Here is a 20321-nt window from a genome sequence, read left to right as displayed (position 1 = left end):
AAATTAGCAATTTTACACTTTCATCATACGTAACAGGTCATCACCATGGAGAGGGTGAGTCGTGACTTGGAAACAGTCGCGCAAGAAAGTCTGATTTCGTGAATCAGTTGTGAAATAAGGAGAAAAACGCGCTTACAGACTATAAAGCCCTGGCGATTTTAAAGGAATGATTGGATGCATGATGATTTCTGATAAGTTCTATTCTAATCTTGAATGACTTAAAAATTGTGGCTAAATAGACCGAGTCCAACAGTTTAAAAATCGATTTCAAACAGCTATTAAAGTAAGCCACGCTTGATTGATTCGTTGAGTTATAAGAGCGATCGGGTTGATAAATCAGTGAATTAATTCCTTGGCAGTCTGTTTTTATTAACGTACTAGCTATAATACCCGGCGCTGCCCGGGTTTTCTACAATGAGGCTTTTTGGGTCACGTGATTTCCCCCTTCTTTCTTTGAGGGACATACAAACCATGTTTAAGTTAACCAATATGGCGACTTCCTGCGCGATTCATGAAAGAAACAAATCTGGATTTGAAGAAACATAGAAACGAATATATTTTCCCCCCCTTTTTTTAAGGGGCGCTAAGTATTTCGATCCCTCACCCCCTTGAACTTCAAGTTATCCATCCGCCTGTTTCAGCTTCCAAAAATGCTTAATTGAAGCTGTGGAATTTCTTCGATGTACCATAACTAATTTTAAAACAACCTAAACTATATGAATTTATGCAGTTGAATAATTAAAAGACAATACGGAGACATTAATTTTCATGCTTGACAGGATATAAATAAAAAGTTGAAATCAATGTTATTACATGGATATCCAACTCAAAAGTAGGTCCGGTTAATTACTTCATATTTAATCTCCTGGGCTTCGTATATCTCTAAGCGAACTCAATATTTCAGAAATTGAGAATTCAATACAATTTTTAAAATTATTGATGTGACAGAAAACCCCACCAAATTTCAACATTTCTATAGTAAAATCGGCAATTTTAACACTGATTTCTATTGGGATAATCCTTTGCCTGTTCCTCAAAGTGATGCTGATGATGATTCTGACGTCTTCAAAAAGCTCTCAGTACTGGGAGGATTGAAAAAGTGGCAAACCATTATAAAGGCATATATACTGGCAGCGTTAAAGAAGTGACAAACTATTGTAAAGGCATATACACGTCTGAAACGTATTGCCAGGGAACCACGGTAACCAAAGTAAACGTTCCGAAAATGATTGTTGAGGCCCAAAAACCATTGTTGCCCGACAGTTTTCTACCATTTGGGAGACATTTGCCCTGCTCTGACGAAATTTTAAAGTAGCCTATCGTTCAAGTCGGGTCCCATTTGGTATATATGCCAAATTTGGCGACGATCGATCTGAAATTGTAGATTGGTATAGAGAACATACACACACGCACAGAAAATCAATTTTATACATATAGACTAGCTATAATACCCGGCGCTGTCCGGGTTTTCTTTCTTCAATGAGGCTTTTTGGATATCACGTGATCTCTCTTTCTTTGAGGGACATACAAACCGTACCTAAGTTAACCAATATGGTGACTTCCTGCGTGACTCATGAAACAAACAAATCTGGATTTAAAGAAACGTAGAAATGGAAATATTTTTCTTCCTTTTTCAAGGGGCGCTGGGTATTTCAATCTCCCCCCCCCCCGAACTTCAGGTTATCCATCTGCCTATTTAAGCTTCCAAAAATGCTTAGCTAAAGCTGTGGAATTTCTTCGCGCGCGATGCACTTTACGGCAGTGCCGTCTTAACGCATGGGCCCATCCGGGCACGGCCCGTGGGCCTCAAGAGAAGAGGTGCCTCACAAAAATTAGATTTGGTTGAAATTTTCTAGAATTTACCTGGTAGAACCTCAGAAAAACCAACTGGCCAGGGGGCCCATGATGCTCTTAAGACAGCCCTGTTTTACGGGCCCATAATTAATTTTAAAACAACCTAAATTATATGAATTTATGCAGTTGAATGCTAAAAGACAATGCGGAGACATTAATTTTCATGCTTGAGAACATATAAATGTAAAGTTGAAATCAATGTGTTATTGCATGAATATCCAACTCGAAAGTAGGTCCGGCTAATGGCTTCATATTCAATTTTCTGGCTTCGTATCTCTAAGCGAACTCAATATATTTAAAAAAAAATCAAGAATTCAACACAATTTTTGAAATTACAGATGCAGCAGAAAACCTCATTAAATCTTCGCATTTCTACAGTAAAATCGGATATTTTAACACTGATTTCTATGAGGATCACCCTTTTCCTGACCCTCAAAGCGATGCTGATGATGATTATGACGTCATTCAAAAAACCACATTACTGGGAGTATTGAAAATGTGGCAAACCATTATAAAGACATAAATTATTATTCATATAGTAACAGGATTAGAGAAGTAACAAACCATTGTAAAGGCACATACACGTCTGAAACGCATTGCTAGGGAACCACAGTAACCAAAGTAAACGTTCCGAAAGTGATTGTTGAGGCCCAAAAAAACCATTGTTGCCCGACAGTTTTTTGCCCGTTTGGGGCATTTGCCCTGCTCTGACGAAATTTTAAAGTAGCCTATCGTTTAAGTCGGATCCCATTTGGTATATATGCAAAATTTGGCGACGATTGATCTAAAATTGTAGATTTGTATAGAGAACACACACACACACAGACAGAAAATCAATTTTATATATATAGATAGATTTGTCTATTTTAATTTCGATGCGGCCTCTATAGACTTCACAAAAAATTATCCAATCGTTTGTTAGTTTTGATCATTATCTTGAAAAATATCGTAAAACTTAAGTTTCATCGCTTGGAAAAATTAATTCACCTGGTCATTTTTATTCTACATACACTGTACTGAACCATTCTAATTTATTTTCATACGAGTTCATTTTGTTGCGAGGATATGGAACGAATTATACGAAGGAAATACCATCTCTGTACTTTCGTTACTCTAAAGTACCTCCAACTTTTTAACCCCCTAACATCCCTTACGCACGTTGTTGAGTGTTGGTATTTTGAAGCATAAAGGCTGTATAACTATTTTACGATTACCAAATGACAGCACAAGTGTGGGACTATTCGTTTTGCAAATATTTAGTTAAAGTTAAGTTAGATTGTTTCGCCCCTGAAAAGGGTTTATTACATTACACCAAATTGGAATGCAGTAAAACACTACTTTTAACAAAATGTTCCCTAACAAATGTATAAAACAAATTACAGCTTTCTTTGTGGTAAAATGAAAAAAAAAAATTCATTATTATGCATTAATTCAACATATTTGTGTGTGTGAATTGGTATTTTTATCTTTATTATAAGCGTATAGTGCTGACTTGCTGACGAAACTTTCAAGTATCAGGTTAATTAATCACAGTAAATAAGTAATATTTTGAAAAAAATATTTTTTTTCGCTTTTAGGCCTCAATTAGAACTAAAGTCACCTCTACCAAAACATTTTCGTGATAATTATTACATTTCTTCATAATGTGGTACTGAAAGGACTGACTTTCTTGAATTATTGTTTTGAATGGAAAAGTTTGTTTCCAGATGCGAAGCTTTTCAAGAACGAATTAAACTCGTAAACTAGTTGAGGTTACTTCTTTATTAAAACAGTGGTATGTGAATGAAATAGATGGTTACATTTTGAAAAAGAGTGCTATAAGTTTTTTGGCAACTTTAACTAGTATTTCATCCGCAGAATTTGTACTGCATATGAGAGGATGTTGATAATGAATTATTTTGCTGTTGGCTTTCTTCCCTGTATAGCGATTTTGTTTGCCGTGAAAATATACGGAGAATTTTTTTCCCTGTTTACACGCTTTGTTTAACAAAGATATTTTGTACAGTAGGCTACTCTGAACACATTTGTACGTGGAAATTTCTAAAACAGGCCTGCTTTAGATGGAGAAGCATCAAATCGATGATTATTCATTACTCTTTTTTTGTGAGTTGTTATCATTTGTCCTCTTGTACGTCTTCGAATACATAATTTCTGCAGCTCGCATTATGATAAATACAATAATTGCTTCCTTCATACTTTTAAAAGTATAGTTATTGTTTTGTTTTTTTTACGCCTCAAAATATGAAGTACAGTCAATTCCCCGTATTCGCGGGGGTTACGTTCCGGGTGTGACCGCGAATACGGGAAATCCACGAATAACCGAAACCATAGGTTTTTGTTTATCTCGTTTATTGAACATCATGAGAAGAGCAGAATGATGCGGACATGTATGTATGTTTTCTTTCAGGTGGCAAAGGAGCTGAAGCGAGTGATTGGCAACCGAGATCCCACGGGTCCATCTGCGGATGGATTGGTGGGGACGGAGTGCGGTGGTGACATGGATGGGCACGGACGTTTGGTTCCGTTCTGTTGCTCCTTTGGGCGATGAGTAGCGGACGGGGGGGTGTTCTTTCGTGGACTAGTGGAGACGAGGGCCGTCGGAATGTTTTTGCTGGGTCGGAGCTCTGGCGGGCGGTCCACCTGCGCTCCTTCTTGACCATCGGAGGTTTTCGGGAGCTTCCCGGAGTGTGGCTGTTTGGGATGGAGTGGGGTCCCGGCGGGACAGACCCGGTGGCTTGCGAGTCGGGGGATGTTCGCCGGGTCCGGATGTCAGGAGAATTCTTCCAGCATGGCCCAGCCGCAAGGTAATCCACTTATATCCCGCAAGGGACAGCGGGGGCCATGTTTGGTGTTATGTTAGGATGATGCGGAGGTATAAGGGAATGTAAAAGAGGATGCAGCGATTGTTGGCGATGTTTTCTGAAAGAACATTGTTATTCTGTTTGCCGTTTCTTCATATCATCAAGTATGTTGGAAAGACTTCCTCTACCAATTTTTCTACATGTGAAGAACGTACCATAGAGGGATCTATATAATGGAAATAATCTATTTATGATTTGAACTGGCGAAGCCCTCCCGCTATGTTACCCATGGTGAACTTGTCTTCCACTTCTTTATCTTGATGATCTTCATTGATACCGCTTGTTTCATGAGCAGTCAACTGCATTAATTGCTCCTCGGTCGATGCCTCTGAATTGCTATTAATTAGCTGTTCGACTTGTCTTCTATATCCATATTATTGAACCATTCTCCACCCACTTATTTCGCTAACGTGACTGTCTTCTATAATCTCTTCAATTGGCTCTGTAGAAATGGTTGTGTCCTAAAGAGCAGCACATTGTGGCCAAATGTTAATCCAACCCAAGTTGACTGTTTCTCTCTTAAGAGCTGCCACAGTCCTAGTGATGACAGTAATGGCATTAGCGATAGTGTATTTAATTTTTCCATATCTTCAAGACATTTTCTGCATTTGCATCTTCTTCATTGCATGCACAATTATCTTCATTGAGTGACGTGTATAGTATGTATAATGAGCCTTGAATGCTCGCATTACCCCCGGTCAAGGGGCTGAATGATAGATGTTGTATTAGGAAGCATATAATGGACTTCCACACCATCAGCTTTCAACTCATTGACATCTTGGTGTCCGGGAGTTTTATCCAGTTATTTATGGTTCACACTCAAGGTTTCACCTGACTTTTGGAGCGAAACACCGTTTAAACCCATCCAGGAAAAGTGTTTTCGTAGTTTTTTTATTGTTCATCCAAAATACTGTGCGGGAGCTTTGACTTATCCTTTCCCTTCAATGCTCGCGGATTCGTAGGTTTGAAAATGACGGTGGGCTTTATCATGTACCCATACACATTTGCACAAAACAACGTAGTAAGTCTCCCTTAAATTACCTTAAAACCAGGAGCTCGCTTTTCTTCTTGGGGTGATAAATGTTCTGTGCGGGCATTTTATTCAAAAATAGTGCCGTTTCGTCAACGCTAAACACCATCTGAGATGTAACTCACCCAGCTGTATTGTCAGCAAAGCTGAAATTAGTATGCGAAAGTATACCGATCATACCCTACTGCATATCGGTACTGCATTAGTTTCCGTTGAGAGGGTGAAGAATATAGGAGTACATTTGTTTAGTGGGTAAAAAAAAAGGTCATGTAAATTGTAAATGAGATAGATATTTGACGAGTCATTATGATTTGAGAAAAATGTTGATTTATATGACGTCAAAGGTCTCATTAAAGAATCGACGGAGTGTGAATCCTTGTGTTTTATATACAATATCCTCATCATTGTAAAATTCGTACCGTATTGAAAGATGCGTCATCTTGTGAGGATAGGAGACCTTGTCCCATCTCATGTTATTGAGTATTTTTTGTAGTATAGTAATGTGAATGGGGGGGGGGGGGTCAACCTATTCTTCTTGTCTGTATTTATTTCAGTTATTGAATAGGATGTGCCACGCAATTTTATTTAACTGTTGTCTTCGTTGTATCACGGTTGGGTTGAATAATAGCTCTAATTAGACAGGTGGTTCTTCAGCTGACGAGGAGAGAGGGAGGTAAAATAATGTAGATATTTCGAACTCCCCCGTCCTTGAAAATAAGGACAGGTTGAAATAGTGAGGAGGGTGAGCAATGGAAAGAGAAGGCAGGAAGGTGTGGCATCATTCATCGTAATTTTAGATTATTATTACCACTTTTTCTTCTGCTTGAAGGGAAAAAAAGAACATTGTCTTCTTCCCTGTTCTTTTTCGTTACCAATGTCTCCCACGCCTTGTATACGGATGGTTCTTGCCATTAAGATTCGTTGTCCGTGGGAAGTTGTAGGTAAACTGATTCACCGATTTCAATGTTTGTACATACTTTTATGTGTAATGAAAACATGTTTTTTTATGATGAAATAGCTTCCATATATTCATGTTGCATCTGTGTGAATCGTAGATAAGATTTTCTCCAGATAAAAAAATGTGAACTGAACAATCTTGGAAACTTGTTTGAGTTAATTAGTAGGAATATTTCGAGCTAAATAGCCGGGTCAAGAAGAATTTGTACTTCTAAATTTTTTGTCTAAAACTGTGGTATCGTATCATCTTTGGAAGTCAGTGTCCCTTTTTTAGTTATTTCAATTTATCTAGCCCAGTTTTAACGTTTTCGTGTGTCGATTTTTTTTTGGAGTAAAAAGAGGGTAGCGACTTTAAATGTTCATCAAAAACAGCCTGTTCCAATTGAGATGTTCACTTGTAAGAATAAGACAGAGGGAAACATCCTCAGTGATTTAATCCGAAAATAGTGATTAGTACTTGTATTGAAATTTGCAAACTAAATCTGTCCCTTCGCATGTAGTTTCTTTTCCATTTCATTGCTTTTATGATTGGGAAGTCGATGTCAATTTCTTTATGATTAAAGTTATTGAGCACATTAAATATGAGATTACAAACATGAGAAAAGAGATAGTATTGAAGTTCACTCCTGAATGATGAGTTTGTAACAAATCCATATTATCTCTCCCCCCCCCCCACCCAGTCTGAAAAACTGTCTAATAATTCTTCAGTGCCAAAAAAATTAATTTTAGAATAATTTTGTATTCACGTATTTTCTACCTAAAGACAATGTTTGAAAATCGATTTATGGGTACAACCCCCCACCCCTCCCCACTTCCTTTTGAAATGTTTCGATGAAAGTTTCATCACTTTTATTCTCCCATCTATATCAGTAGAATAAGCGTACGAGATGACATTGTATTTTCCATTCGCGTCGATTCCGTAAACGGGTATAGCAAGCAAATACCTCGTAATAGACAAGGTCAACCTTCTCTATGCCAGTATTCCTCAACATTCTGTGCTTAATCATTCTGTTGTTTTGTGGTAACTACGGGAAAGATTAAATCACTTTCCTATCCTTCCATGACAGTTTATACCAAGAATCAATAATCTATATCGTCATGCAATGTTGTTTTCTTGGTGCGTATCCATCACCCATTGTTCATTTTTATTATCATTCTGCAAGCGTCATTGGCGATTGCTCTGTGTCATCCTCTTCCAATCCAGAATTAGTTTTCTTTTCTTCTTTTTTTCAGTTTGCTCCCCCCCCCCCCCCCACAACTATTCATTTATTTTCATTATCCCTCACTACAGTTAGTTTTAAGCCATCTTGAATTTCTGTGCTTCCGATGACTTTAGGTTAGGTTCCGGTTAGAAAACCAACTGCGATTATGTATTTTCCCCTCATAGCGGAAATCGCGGTTTGAAAATAAGAAGAAAAAGTGGCGGGGATTATTCATACGTTACCAAGAATTTTGAACGAAATTATGAAATATTGTAAAAAAAGTTTCTACTTATTCGGTGTCATTTGGTGTCCCTTTTTATTTATTGCCTGAGCTGCCGAGTCGTCCCAAAACACGTTTCTTCTCAGTTTGTGGTTAAAATAACAGGTAATTTCTTATTTATAACTTGGAATACCTGCATGTTTTTTATTTTATTTTAAACATTTTTTACATAAGTTGCAGTTCTCAGGTCCATGTGGTGATTTTTATATAAATAAATAAGTGTGTAAAAACTTTAGAAAATTGAATGACTATTTGAACATCAAATTAACAATTTTAAATTTCCTTTTTTATCACTGACTTCATTGATTATTTAAAATTATGTATAATCTTGTATCGTTTGTAAATTGTTTTCTCTGAATCGTATAATGTTTGTTACTTACATTTGTAAGCCTCGTGGCATATCCTGTAGTACACGAGGAGTTGCTGTGGATCGAATTTAAAAAAAAAATTCCTTGTAGCAATGCAGTATTTTGTGCAATATTATTTTACGAATTTTCGTTCTTCGGATAATTCCAGTTGGTCTTGGTCGCATAGTTCTCGAATTTTTGTGCATAAATTTCGCGTGAAAAAATATCGTACAGTGTAAATACAGGAACATGGAGTAGCTTAACTTATAGTTGTATAGTTAACTTAAAACTTATTTTCTCTAATAGGGTTGTTAATAAGTGGAATGGCTTACCCTCGGGAGTAGTAAATTCAATTGACACGTCTAAAAAAAAAATACGATAAACATGTTGGGGTAAATCGAGAAGCTATCCATACTTAGAATAAGACAACCATAAGCATTCTTTATGGGCATTGTATAATATTTTATCATGTACATTCAGACCTGCCAACTCTCCGGATTTAGGCGGGAGACTCCGGATTTTTCATTCTACCTCCTGTTCTCCGGATTTGTTAAAATTTCTCCGAATTTTGGCAGAAAATTAGATTTTACGCGAACTTTCACGTTGTCGTGGCGTCAATGACTGCCGTTGTCGTTAGGGAAAACGCCCACAGAGGACAGCAGTGGTCGTTTCCATCAAGCAGCCGTAAAAAAAAGTCTTGGTGATCGTATTTAAGCAACTGGCAAAGACGTGACTGTTTACGTAGCGTTTATCTGCAATCATTTATCAGGGCATGACCTTGGTTGCCGACATTCCTTTATAATCGCTATTGTATTCCACTAACAGTCGTGTGGTAAACACAATTTTTTTCGAGTGAGATAGATGGCTTTTTTCTCAGGCCGAGATATCAAGGAAACAGTTATTTTCCGGATGATTATGATGACTTTTCTTTCCGAGTTCGCCTTAGCATAATAACAAGTTTTTTCGTCAGCAGCTTTGTATTTCGAAGTTTTTTAAATGTTTCCTCCGATTAAACATGTCTTCAGAAGCAAAACATAAAACTTTAAGCTATATGAAGCTAAATAAAAAGCTTTTAAGAGTTCATATACCCAAGATTATCAATCACTGATAGCATCCACGAAAGGAAATACTTATGTTTTATGAACAGTATATAGATGTGATTTCTCTATTCTGCATGGAAAGACTGACATGGAATTGTATTCTGCTCAGGGGCAATGCAGAACCTGCCTTGGGGGGGGGGGAGGGCTGTAAATTATCAACTCCAATAACACTTTGTTTTTAACATTTCTACGCGTATCTGCTAAATTTAAAATTTATTTTCTTAGGTAAACATTAAACTTTCGATTAAGTAAGTTGTAGGCACCCAAGAAGAAAAATCGAGATAATTTACGGGTCTCGTGCATTGTGCCAAAAAAAGCTCGTAAATTTATTGGGACGGTGATGATCGTAGGTCGTGATGGCAGCGAATGTGCGAAATAATTTCGCGCAAGGGATAATAAATTACTCTCTCACGTATGGGAACAAAACGCGTATTTTTTTTCTGGTATTGGGAAGTGGATGCATTATAATCTTTAAACTTATTCTCTAAAACACAGGAAAAAAAACGCACACAATGTCTGAGAGATTTACACAGCATTTGTTGAAACAATAAATCATAATGAAGAATTACTTTTACAAATGAGTAGTTTCTTTCCAGCTTAATCTTCCTGAGCTTTAATATCTCTAGATTAGTCGCTCGCTCTAGTGTTTATTTTACCGCGTCTGTTTCATCCAAAATTTCTTTCCTTCCTTTAATATTTGTAAAAGAAAATTCCCTTACAGTGTCAACAGCGATACGATTCGTATGAGAGCAGTTGTTTTCTTTTCGTGTGATATTTTTTATGTATGCGTGGAGATCTTGTTTCTTTAGAATATGGAACACCTGCAGCTGTTTTTAGCTAGTGATGTTAAGTTGAGGCAATACCACACTATACATATCTTTAGTGTGGCGGTGTTGGTGAAGGTGGGCGACTTCTTATGTGTGTACCATGCATGAAGAGGTCGGGAAGTTCTCTTGAGGCCATGTGTAACACAAAAACATTTGTAATTCGTGCTCTAACTTGTATTTTATTTTCTTTCATTCTTTTGCTGTCTGGTTTCTTAATGTATTGTATATATTTTTAATTCTTTTATTATTAAAGCGAAAGAATGTTATTTTTGAAATCATCATAAAGGGGATTTCTATTATTATTACTAAGCATAAGTTCCTTTGGTTTTGTTTTATAATCGGTATCCCCACATCTTCAAGCCCGAATTTTAGGTGAGTTCTAAAGCCCTTTCTTTCCGACTTTTTCGCGGCTATAAGATAATAAATTTTTATCCTAAAAAAATAATGCTATTCATTTCCGACTAGTCATTGTTATACACGGTGTAAAAAGTGTGTGTAAATATACAGTAGTTGAACTCTCTAGTCACGCGATAACGGTTAGCATATTATATCCCATTCGCTCAGCGGCGAACAAATCTTCCAGTCAAGAGGTTCTATTATTTATTGCACTAAACATTTTATGCATTTTAAAATTAATAAGTTTAATTTAGGGCCCGACTAAGTTTAATTCTGACTTGAGTTGTTTTTTTTTTTTGTGTATTTTCCTTGATTTTATTTCTTTATAAAATAGTTAAATGTGACAGAGGGCGCGGTAGCCGAGGTCGATAAGATACTCGCTTAAAGTACCAAAGGATGTTTAGAGGTGTCGCGAGTTCGATACCCTGTTCGTCCTTGTCAAAAAACTTTCCTGACACAGGGGTACAACAAAACGGTGACGTGACCACAGAAAAAATTGCTACCGCAGGGACCATCGAGGGGCTAGCGCACCAACCTCTCGATGAGTATAAAAAACAAGCCTGCCGTTTGGAATCGGCATTAAATTGTAGGTCCCGGTCTAATCAGCCCTTGTATGCAGAAAATGACCGTGGTGCGACAAAAATGATTAAATGTGACAGTTTTACCACTTTTGAACTCTGTTCTACGTCGAGTCAAGGGGTGCTAATTAAAGAGGCATTTTGAATTAATTTTTGAGCTTTGAATTTGTGAAGAAATAACGCCTTTAAATGGAAATAGTGGAAAAATTTCAGTGGTTTTAGAATTCAGTTGAACACCCTGAAGAGAAAAGCTGGCTTGACTCTAGCCCGAGAGTTCGATATTACTCATGGAAAATTGTGTGCGCTATAAATTTACTTAGAAATCAATTTAATGCGTAGAAAGGGTCTCGCTCTTGGACGGAGATGGGGCGGCGCATGAGTGAAAAGGGGGTTGAGAAACACTGCTATAGAGGCAAATCATTGACATTCGTATTTTCCCAGCTGAGCCCGCTGTTCATGTTTATAAACATTTCGAATCCACTGCTACCATCCCCGTTCCAAGCCACAAGTTTCCTCCTCGTTGATTTAGAACATTATTTCAAAGTGCCATTACCTGTAACACGTGGATAATGACTCAACAGCGTTCCCCGTGTTCTTCGAACGTTCCTTTTGACCTTGAAACTACTTTTTCTCCTTTCCCATAATTTTCACTTCCCTGGGGATAAATCACGATTCTAAAAACTGCTCATGCAAAACATGTTGGTGTTTTGTATGGTTTTTTTTTTTTTTTTTTTCTGACATCCTCAATTAGATATACGGGAAGATTGTAGAGGAAAAAAGATATACATATTAGTTTTTCTTTTTTTCTTCCGTAATCACCGTATCATCTTATTGCCTCAAGTATTCTACTATCTTACTGCCCTGTAACGTTGTTCCTCCTCTCTCTCTCTCTCTCTCTTGGAATTTTTTCTTTTCAATTTTCCTTCCTGCCATTCTACTTCACTTATTTTGTTCATTGTTTCTTAATAGAGGCTCTTCTCTGCTCCATCATGCTCAGCGTTTTTTAAAAAAAAAAAGCGCTGCAGCTCCCTTCCCATATCATACACCAGCTATGCACGTGACTAGCTTGCTTTATATATTTAGCTGGTTTCGTGGTTTTTTTTTTCATAGATATTTTGTCGCGCTTGGAATGTTGATGCGATGATTGTGGAAAGTGGCTTTCTAGAGGCTATTAATAGCTAGAGAAATAAAAAAGAAATCCACGCTCCAAATTTTTAAGATGAAAGAACTGCAGTTGGGAGGGCAATGGAGGGCGCAATAGTTGAGGCGATCGATTCCCTGGGGGTATGTTGTTTCTATTATTATTATTCAGAAAGCACGTGAATTGCATAACTTCTAGTGAGACTTGGGTCTTTCTATATCCCTGTGCTTTCCACGGCAGATGACTTTCATACACCTCTAGACTTGGAAATTTCGGCTCCACTATATTCATCATATTGGCTGGGTGACAGTGTCGAGTTGTTGAAAAATGGGCGAAGGTAACTTGTGTTGTGCTTTTAGGCAACATGTTTGCATTCTTGCCCATTGAACTTGTTTTTCAAGAACAGATCTCCCCGTTCCATCTTTGCTTGCGTTCTTGCTTCTCTTCTCGATACTTCATTAAATCCTAGATACTATTGTTTCTCAGCCGCCGGGCCGCGAGTGATTGGTCGTTTCCTTTTCCCCCATTCATTTTCCATTTGTGGTATGTTTGGCCAGGCTTTCTACTTAGAAAGTAAATGAAACCTGGCCGCGGGCGGTCGGAGGTTGAGAGCCACTGCTATATACTATCCTGTAATCCAAGTGGTTTTAAAAACATCAAATTTCGTCATTTTTTTCCTGTTTCCGTTTGCGAGTTTGGGGGGGGGGGGGGCTTTGCTCTTGAAATTTCTCAAAAGAGATGATAGTTCCGGTGTAATATTTTGCCCCCTTTAAAATGCGTACGTGTTCGAAAGAATACGACAAACATATTTAAGTCCGGATTTGCAAGTCGTGCGTAACACTTTGGTGTGATATACTAAACTAGAAAGCGTATAAAATTGGCTCAAGTGAATTTCGTCATGCGTACTCATAGGGAATGTGTAGCCAGCCTAGCAGGAGTAGTGCAAACAACCCTTTAGGGGAAGATCACTGTTAACGAGTTTCTTAACCTCGCGTCTATTTACTTAGTGATTAGATCATACATGCTCAACCTAGAACCCGTTGGCCAAATGTGGCCCTCGATGTCACTCGTTGTGAACCGCGAACTGTATATACAAATACAATAAAGCCCTTCTTTTGCTGCCACCGGCGGGACTGTAGAAAAAGGGGGGAAGTCCCTATTGAAGCCTTCCAAATAAAGCTTAATTATTGATGTTGTGTGGCCGGCAGAAAGATGTTTTCGTGAAAAAAATTTTTTGGAAAAAATTGTTTCTCCGTAAAAGGGCGGGGGGGGGGGACCGCATATGCGTGGTGACCGTTATTAAGGGTATATGTTGTATATTGTGTTACTTGGAATAATCTGTAAAAAGTAGAAAATTATTTGATGATCATTATTAAGTTATAGTTACCGGCATAATATTAACATTTTAAACAATACGTGTTACATGTAATCAACGAATACTATTTTGAATTGGAGTTTTATCCTCTTTGCTCCAGAGGTACACATCAGTTTTCGCTCAGGTGTAAAGAGGTTATATAAAGATGCAGTTGGTGTGACAGCCACTGTTATAACCTTGAAAACTATTGTGCATCAAAAACCTGCTACTGATTATCACTTACTCAAGGAATACCTTGATCAAACAGTGATGGAACCCCCCCCCCTCCCCGTGTAGCTGTTCGCTATATTCTTACTCCAATTCCTGCTTTGGTTCGGATAGATTTAAAAAAAAAATTTTTTTTTTTTTTTTTTTTTTTTGTAATTTTTAAAGCAAAAATGACTGATTTTTCAGCAAATAAAAACAATGATTTTCGTCCTTGATTCATCTTTTTATTTTTTTCAAGATGGTTGTCACTTTGTCTGCAATATGGCCACCAGCAGGAGTGTAATAGGGGTGGTAGGTTTGGAAGGTGGCAAATTTGGGTTGATCATCAACAAAATTAGACTAGAATAAAAGAAGAGGTTGGAAATATTTGTATAGCCCACAGGGAGTAAAACCTTAAGTATGCTTCTAATGACCAGCTGCTATGCTGTCTTTTACAATTTATGTGAATTGTTTTTTTATATGAAGACGGTTCCAATTGTATGTGTATCAAAAGTGAATTTTCTTACTGAGCTTCACATAACTAGTTTCAATGTATGCAATTTTCATCAAAATGTTTTTTTAAATCTCTGAAATTTTAATGCTAAAGCAATATAAGGTGCACTATAATTGTAGTTCTAATAATTTCTGTATGTTACATTTGCAGCCATAGCCACAAATGTTATCAGGCATGGAAGGCAAACGAAATCAAAGTTGTTCATCAGTGAGTTGAACTTATTTTCATAGTTTTGCCAATTATATTTTAGTCTAGAGCAGGGGTAGGCAAACTGCAGCTCTTTGAGTACATAAATACTTCTTCATTTATTATGTGGCTCTCATAGAAAACACATAGATTCATTCATAAAATTTTTACAATCACTGTACATACTCAAAATTTATACAAACTGAAAGAGGGGGGGGGGGGGAAAGCAGTCTCTGATTTCACTGACCAAGCAGACTGATATAACAGACCTACATGAGAGCGAGTAGTTTGCTGACCCCTAGTATAGATCATCTAAATTAACTTAGATTTGAGCTGGAACTTTTTTGATACAGGGTGTCTTTTATTAAAATTGTCATGTTCTGATGTGTCTATAACCTTAATTATTCTCTGATGAAATGGGTAAACAGCTCAGAACATGTCAATTTTAATTACGGATACCTTGTTTATACCTGGGGAAAGTTTCAAGATGACTGAGAATTACTGAATAAGGAACTTTTCCAGAGGCATGAAATTCTCGCCTGTGTGCTGCTGTGGAAACTGGAATTATCTATTTTTAATATTTTTTCTTCATTAACTGAATATGCAGAATCACAAAGCCCAGAAAGAAACATCACTACAAAGGTTGCGAAGTTCTTCCCTTGATGAGACAATGGAACAGATTTTTCATCCAAGTATTGACAGGTTCTCTCTCGCTGATCTGGGTGCTGGCTCTCAGTGTATCGAAACAAAAAACAGATTTTGTGAACGTGACTACCAATGTAAGTATTTAAATTCTTATTCGTAAATCTAATTTCCAGAGGTTATATAGCTTTTATTGCCTCCCCCCTCCCCCAATTTTTTTTTCTGTTTATATTCGCCCATACCAGATCAGCTCTAAACTCTCCAAAGGTTCTAGTCTAATTTAATTAACTCATCAAAATACTTGAAGATGTGTTGCTGATTTAATTTTTAAAGATCCATTTCGCAGTTGGCCTATTTCATGTATTATATTTTCGTTTATTGATTGTATGGCATTGATATAATTCTCATAATTGGATAGCAGTCTTTCTTTAGACAAACATGGTCAATTTGTTTTGCATCCAAACAAATATTATTACATTTGAAAATATGCAAAGTGAGAATCATTTTTATCAGTGATTTGAGAATCATTTTTATCAGTGATTTGAGAATCATTTTTATCATTGGTAAAGCTAGGCGAGATAATCTTTATTCGGGTGATACTGATTATTTACACCTTTTCTTATACAAATACAATGGCCACAACAGGCAAAATATCGAATGAGGTGGCTGAAAAAAGATAGTCATAAAAATGTGTATGCCAAATGTAACCAAATTACAGCAACGCAATATAAAAGCATATACGTATCAGTAAAGAAAAAACGAATAATCTATATATATAAAATTGATTCTGTTCAAATTTTGCATATAGTATACCAAATGGGACCCGACTTCAACGATGGGCTACATTAAAATTTCGTTAAAGCAGGGCAAATGTGACAAACGGGCAAAAAACTGTCTGGCAACAATGGTTTTTGGGCCTCAACAATCACTTTCAAAGAGTACCGTCTTAACGCATGGGTCCACCCGGGCACCTCAAGGGAAGAGGGACTTCACAAAAATGAGATTTGGTTGAAATTTTCTAGAATGTACCTGGTAGGGCCTCAGAAAAACCACTTGGCCCGGGGGCCCATGGTGCTCTTAAGACGGCCCTGCTTTCGGAATGTTTACTTTGGTGACCGTGGTTTCCTAGCAATGCGTTTCAGATGTGTATATGCCTTTACAATGGTTTGTAACTTCTTTAACGCTGCCAGTGTATGTGAATGAGAGCTTTTTCAATAGTCACCATCATCAGCATCACTTTGAGGGTAAGGCAAAGGATGATCCCATAGAAATCAGTGTTAAAATTGCCGATTTTACTGTAGAAATGCGGAAATTTATTGGGTTTTTTCCACCACATCAATAATTTTAATTTGAATTCTCGATTTTGGAAATATTGAGTTCGCTTAGAAATACGAAGCCTAGAAAATTGAATATGAAATAATTAGCCAGACCTACTTTTGAGTTGGATATTCATGCAATAACATTGATTTCAACTTTATATCTTCTCAAGCATGAAAATTAATTTCTCCGTATTGTCTTTTGATATTTAACTGCATAAATTCATGTAGTTTAGGATGCTTTTTAAAATTAATTATGGGCCCTTAAGAAGTACATTGAAAACATTCCACAGCTTTAATTAAGCATTTTTGGAAGCTGAAACAGGCAGATGGATAACTTGAAGTTCAAGGGGGGAATCGAAATACCTAACGCCCCTTAAAAAAGGGAATAAAAGTATTCACTTCTACTTTTCTTTAAATCTAGATTTGTTTCTTTCATCAGTCGCGCAGGAAGTTGCCATATTAGTTAACTTAGACACGGTTTGTATGTCCCTCAAAGAAAGAAGGGGGAAATCATGTGATCCAAAAAGCCTCATTGAAGAAAACCCAGGTATTATAGCTAGTTAATAGTATATAATAGACTGCCCATGAAAAAGATTATGGTTGTCTTAATCTAATTATGGATAGCTTCTAGATTTATCCCACTATGTTTATCAGAGAAAATTTGACATGACTTCCAAAGAAAGGAATCAAACCCTCACTCAGAGTAATTAAACCTTTCAACTTGATCCCTCTCTTTAAACAACACTCTACGATAACAAATAAAATGAATCATTTCAAATACAAATGCAAGGCCACAACAGGCAAAATGCTCAACGAGGTGGCTGAGAAAAATATGCCCACAACAAATAGGATGTCATAAATTTCTAAAATACAGCAACCCAATTAAAAATCGAATTATAAGAACTAAAACTATATGTACATGATAAAACATTATGCAATGCCCATAAAAAATATTTATTTTCCCAACATATTTATCATATTTCTTTCTAAACATGTCAATTGAGTTAGAATTTATTCCATATATTAACAAAACAAACAAACATTCTGTACGTAGATTTGAACCTGAGTCCCCTGAAAACTTCCCATTTCTGACTTCATGACTTACCGACACGGCACTGCATCACTTAGTTAGCTTGATTGGTATAATATGAAAACTGATTTTTTTTTTTTGTGCTTGAGAACAATTTTTTTTTTCATATTTCTCAGCTCATCGAAGGGAAAGCTTGCATCATCATCAGCCATTACATAAGTTGTATCACAGGCACAAAAAATCCATTGGGCATCGAACTGACCAAGAGGAACCTTCTTCCCCATCATCTGTAGCTACTGCAGCTGCTACCAACCCTGAAGCTTTGAATGTAGAACCAAATGTTGAAGACCCTCTCATCAGTATTCCTGAAGAATCACAGGTGAGTGATCATCACAAAAAAAAACTTTATAGATTAAATTTTTGTTCAAATCAAATGATGAGGGATTTGTCAAGTTAAAATTTATATTTTCAGCTGAGAACTTGAAAAATTTTAGTCAATTTGACTAACAGTTATGTCACATATTTTAGCTTTTTTTTTTTTTGAATTTTCAATATATGAATATGGATATAAATGGATATAAATAAATGTGTTCATGTAATTACAATTTTTTTTTTTTACTTTTGTCAAATGGAGTAATATTTTGGGCTTTACACGCCAAAATGGATTTCTCATGAATTTTGAAAAGACTAGGAATGCTTCTTTAAAGTTAAAAAAAAAGTAGTTTACTGCATTTTGTTATATGTTTTCTGTTGCATGCATTCAGGGTTGTAACTAGGCTGGAGCAACTGGGGCCCCGAGGTGAATGGGGGCCTCACAAAAAATTTGCATTTATTTTGCAAGGCCCCCTTCCTCAAGAAAATGTCTGCCCCAGGCCCAGAGAAAGTACGCTATGGACCTGCATGTATTGGTGATTGTTGCTGTAATTCACACATTACTTCCAAAAAAAAACTGATTCTAACCTAACCTAAGTACTGATACAGAATAGGTGGATAGGTAGAAATTTATTTCTGTTTGAGGCTGAAGCCTGTGAGCATACATATAAATATAGTTCTATCGAACCAAAAAAAGAAAAGGGTAGATGAATTTTGAGATATTATGTATGTTAAACAGATGCTGGTATACATAGATCATTTAGACACTAAATATATATAATTCTAAGTATAAAATAAACACTTTACAACAGCATGTTACAAATGCAAGTTTTTACAAATTTAATAAAATTGCAATCTCGACCTGGCTGGTATTCAAAACACTGGTTAAATTGGAAAGAGAGGAGTGAGAGGTATCATAAAGGTGTTCACGTTAGGAAATTAGCATCAGATTTGTTGAAAGGAAATGTAAAAAGTCTGTTGTGCATCAACTCCCACAGAGAGGGCAATGGTGATTAAAATGGTTCCAACCCAACGCAAAATTGCAGCGAGCCTTCAAAAGGGCTAGTGTACATGTTTTGGTGTTAGGATTGTTGAGGTATATCTCTAAGCAGGAGAAATCAAGATATCTGTATAAAGGATTAGAGTTGCTGAGAGGGCAATTTTTTGTGTAAATTTATTACAAAAATACTAATCACAGATTCCAAGAACAGTCCTAAAGAGAATGTGCCATTTTGTTCCAATTTATTTCGTAGAAATTCTGACAGAAAGTTACAAACCCAGTTTCCCTAGCCTTGTTGGGTGTAGAGACACCATTTTATACATAACAGAATATGATAATTATACTAAAAAGAATTTTTTCCCATAATTGATGATTTATCAATTGGCATTATAATAAACCACATTTCTGGATGCTCTCAAATTTCTGTAATCATATCATTGGAATTATTGGTCAAAAAACATTAATGATAAAAGAAAATAACCACTCTTCATCCAATTGGAAAAAAAAATTGTCATATTGAAATATTTCATGTTCCATATAATACTGGAATTACCCTTATAATGCATTGCTGCAAACATAACATAGTGTTTTATATGCAGATAAAAATATAAAAATAATTTCACGTATATATTTTTTCAATTTGTAAAATTATGCGAATATTTACCTCTAAATAATTGAATGAATCATGTTGATCTATTGAATTAATACAGTCAATATATGAATCTAATCAATTGAATCAATATTTTCATATCTGTCTGATTTCTTTTTGTGTGAATTTTTTTCATTTTTTCAGCAAAATGGTTCAAAGGTAGAAGTCCAGTTCTACTTAGATAGCCCTCCTCCATCTAGTCTTAATTTTCGTGTTTCAACACCTAAGAGATCGTTTGCAGAAAGAATTGGCAGTGTTCTCCATAATATTTCAAGCCCATTCAGGTCAGCTGTTGATAAACATTCACATAGCAAATCTGTTCATGCCTATACCAGGTAAGGATATGATATTCTGAGAATTCTGCTGGTATCGAAGCATCAACTTACATGCTAATGTGTTCATAAATGGACTATGTTTTGTTACAGGATATTTTTTGGAAGTTTCATATTGCTGCCTTAAAGTTTTGATCTCTATG

At 36.4% G+C, this 20321-nt stretch overlaps 1 protein-coding gene across 1 annotated transcript in view; it reads left to right on the top strand.

The window, feature by feature from the left end:
* The window catches only part of LOC149076866 (band 3 anion transport protein-like), a 79372-nt gene that overhangs the window by 27096 nt on the left and 31955 nt on the right, over window positions 1-20321 (top strand). The window contains exons 2-5 of the mRNA XM_089244590.1: window positions 14799-14855; window positions 15442-15613; window positions 18002-18204; window positions 19991-20181. Coding sequence (XP_089100716.1) covers window positions 14811-14855; window positions 15442-15613; window positions 18002-18204; window positions 19991-20181 — 611 coding nt within the window. The 5' untranslated portion in view covers window positions 14799-14810. The remainder of the gene's footprint in view (window positions 1-14798; window positions 14856-15441; window positions 15614-18001; window positions 18205-19990; window positions 20182-20321) is intronic.

Source organism: Pholcus phalangioides, unplaced genomic scaffold (assembly GCF_987345545.1).
Source record: "Pholcus phalangioides strain wild (caught in Gottingen) unplaced genomic scaffold, Ppha-v1.0 ptg000015l_1, whole genome shotgun sequence".
Classification (NCBI taxonomy): Eukaryota; Metazoa; Arthropoda; class Arachnida; order Araneae; family Pholcidae; genus Pholcus; species Pholcus phalangioides.
The sequence above is the reverse complement of the archived record's forward strand: the minus strand, read 5'-3'. Positions and strand labels throughout refer to the sequence as shown.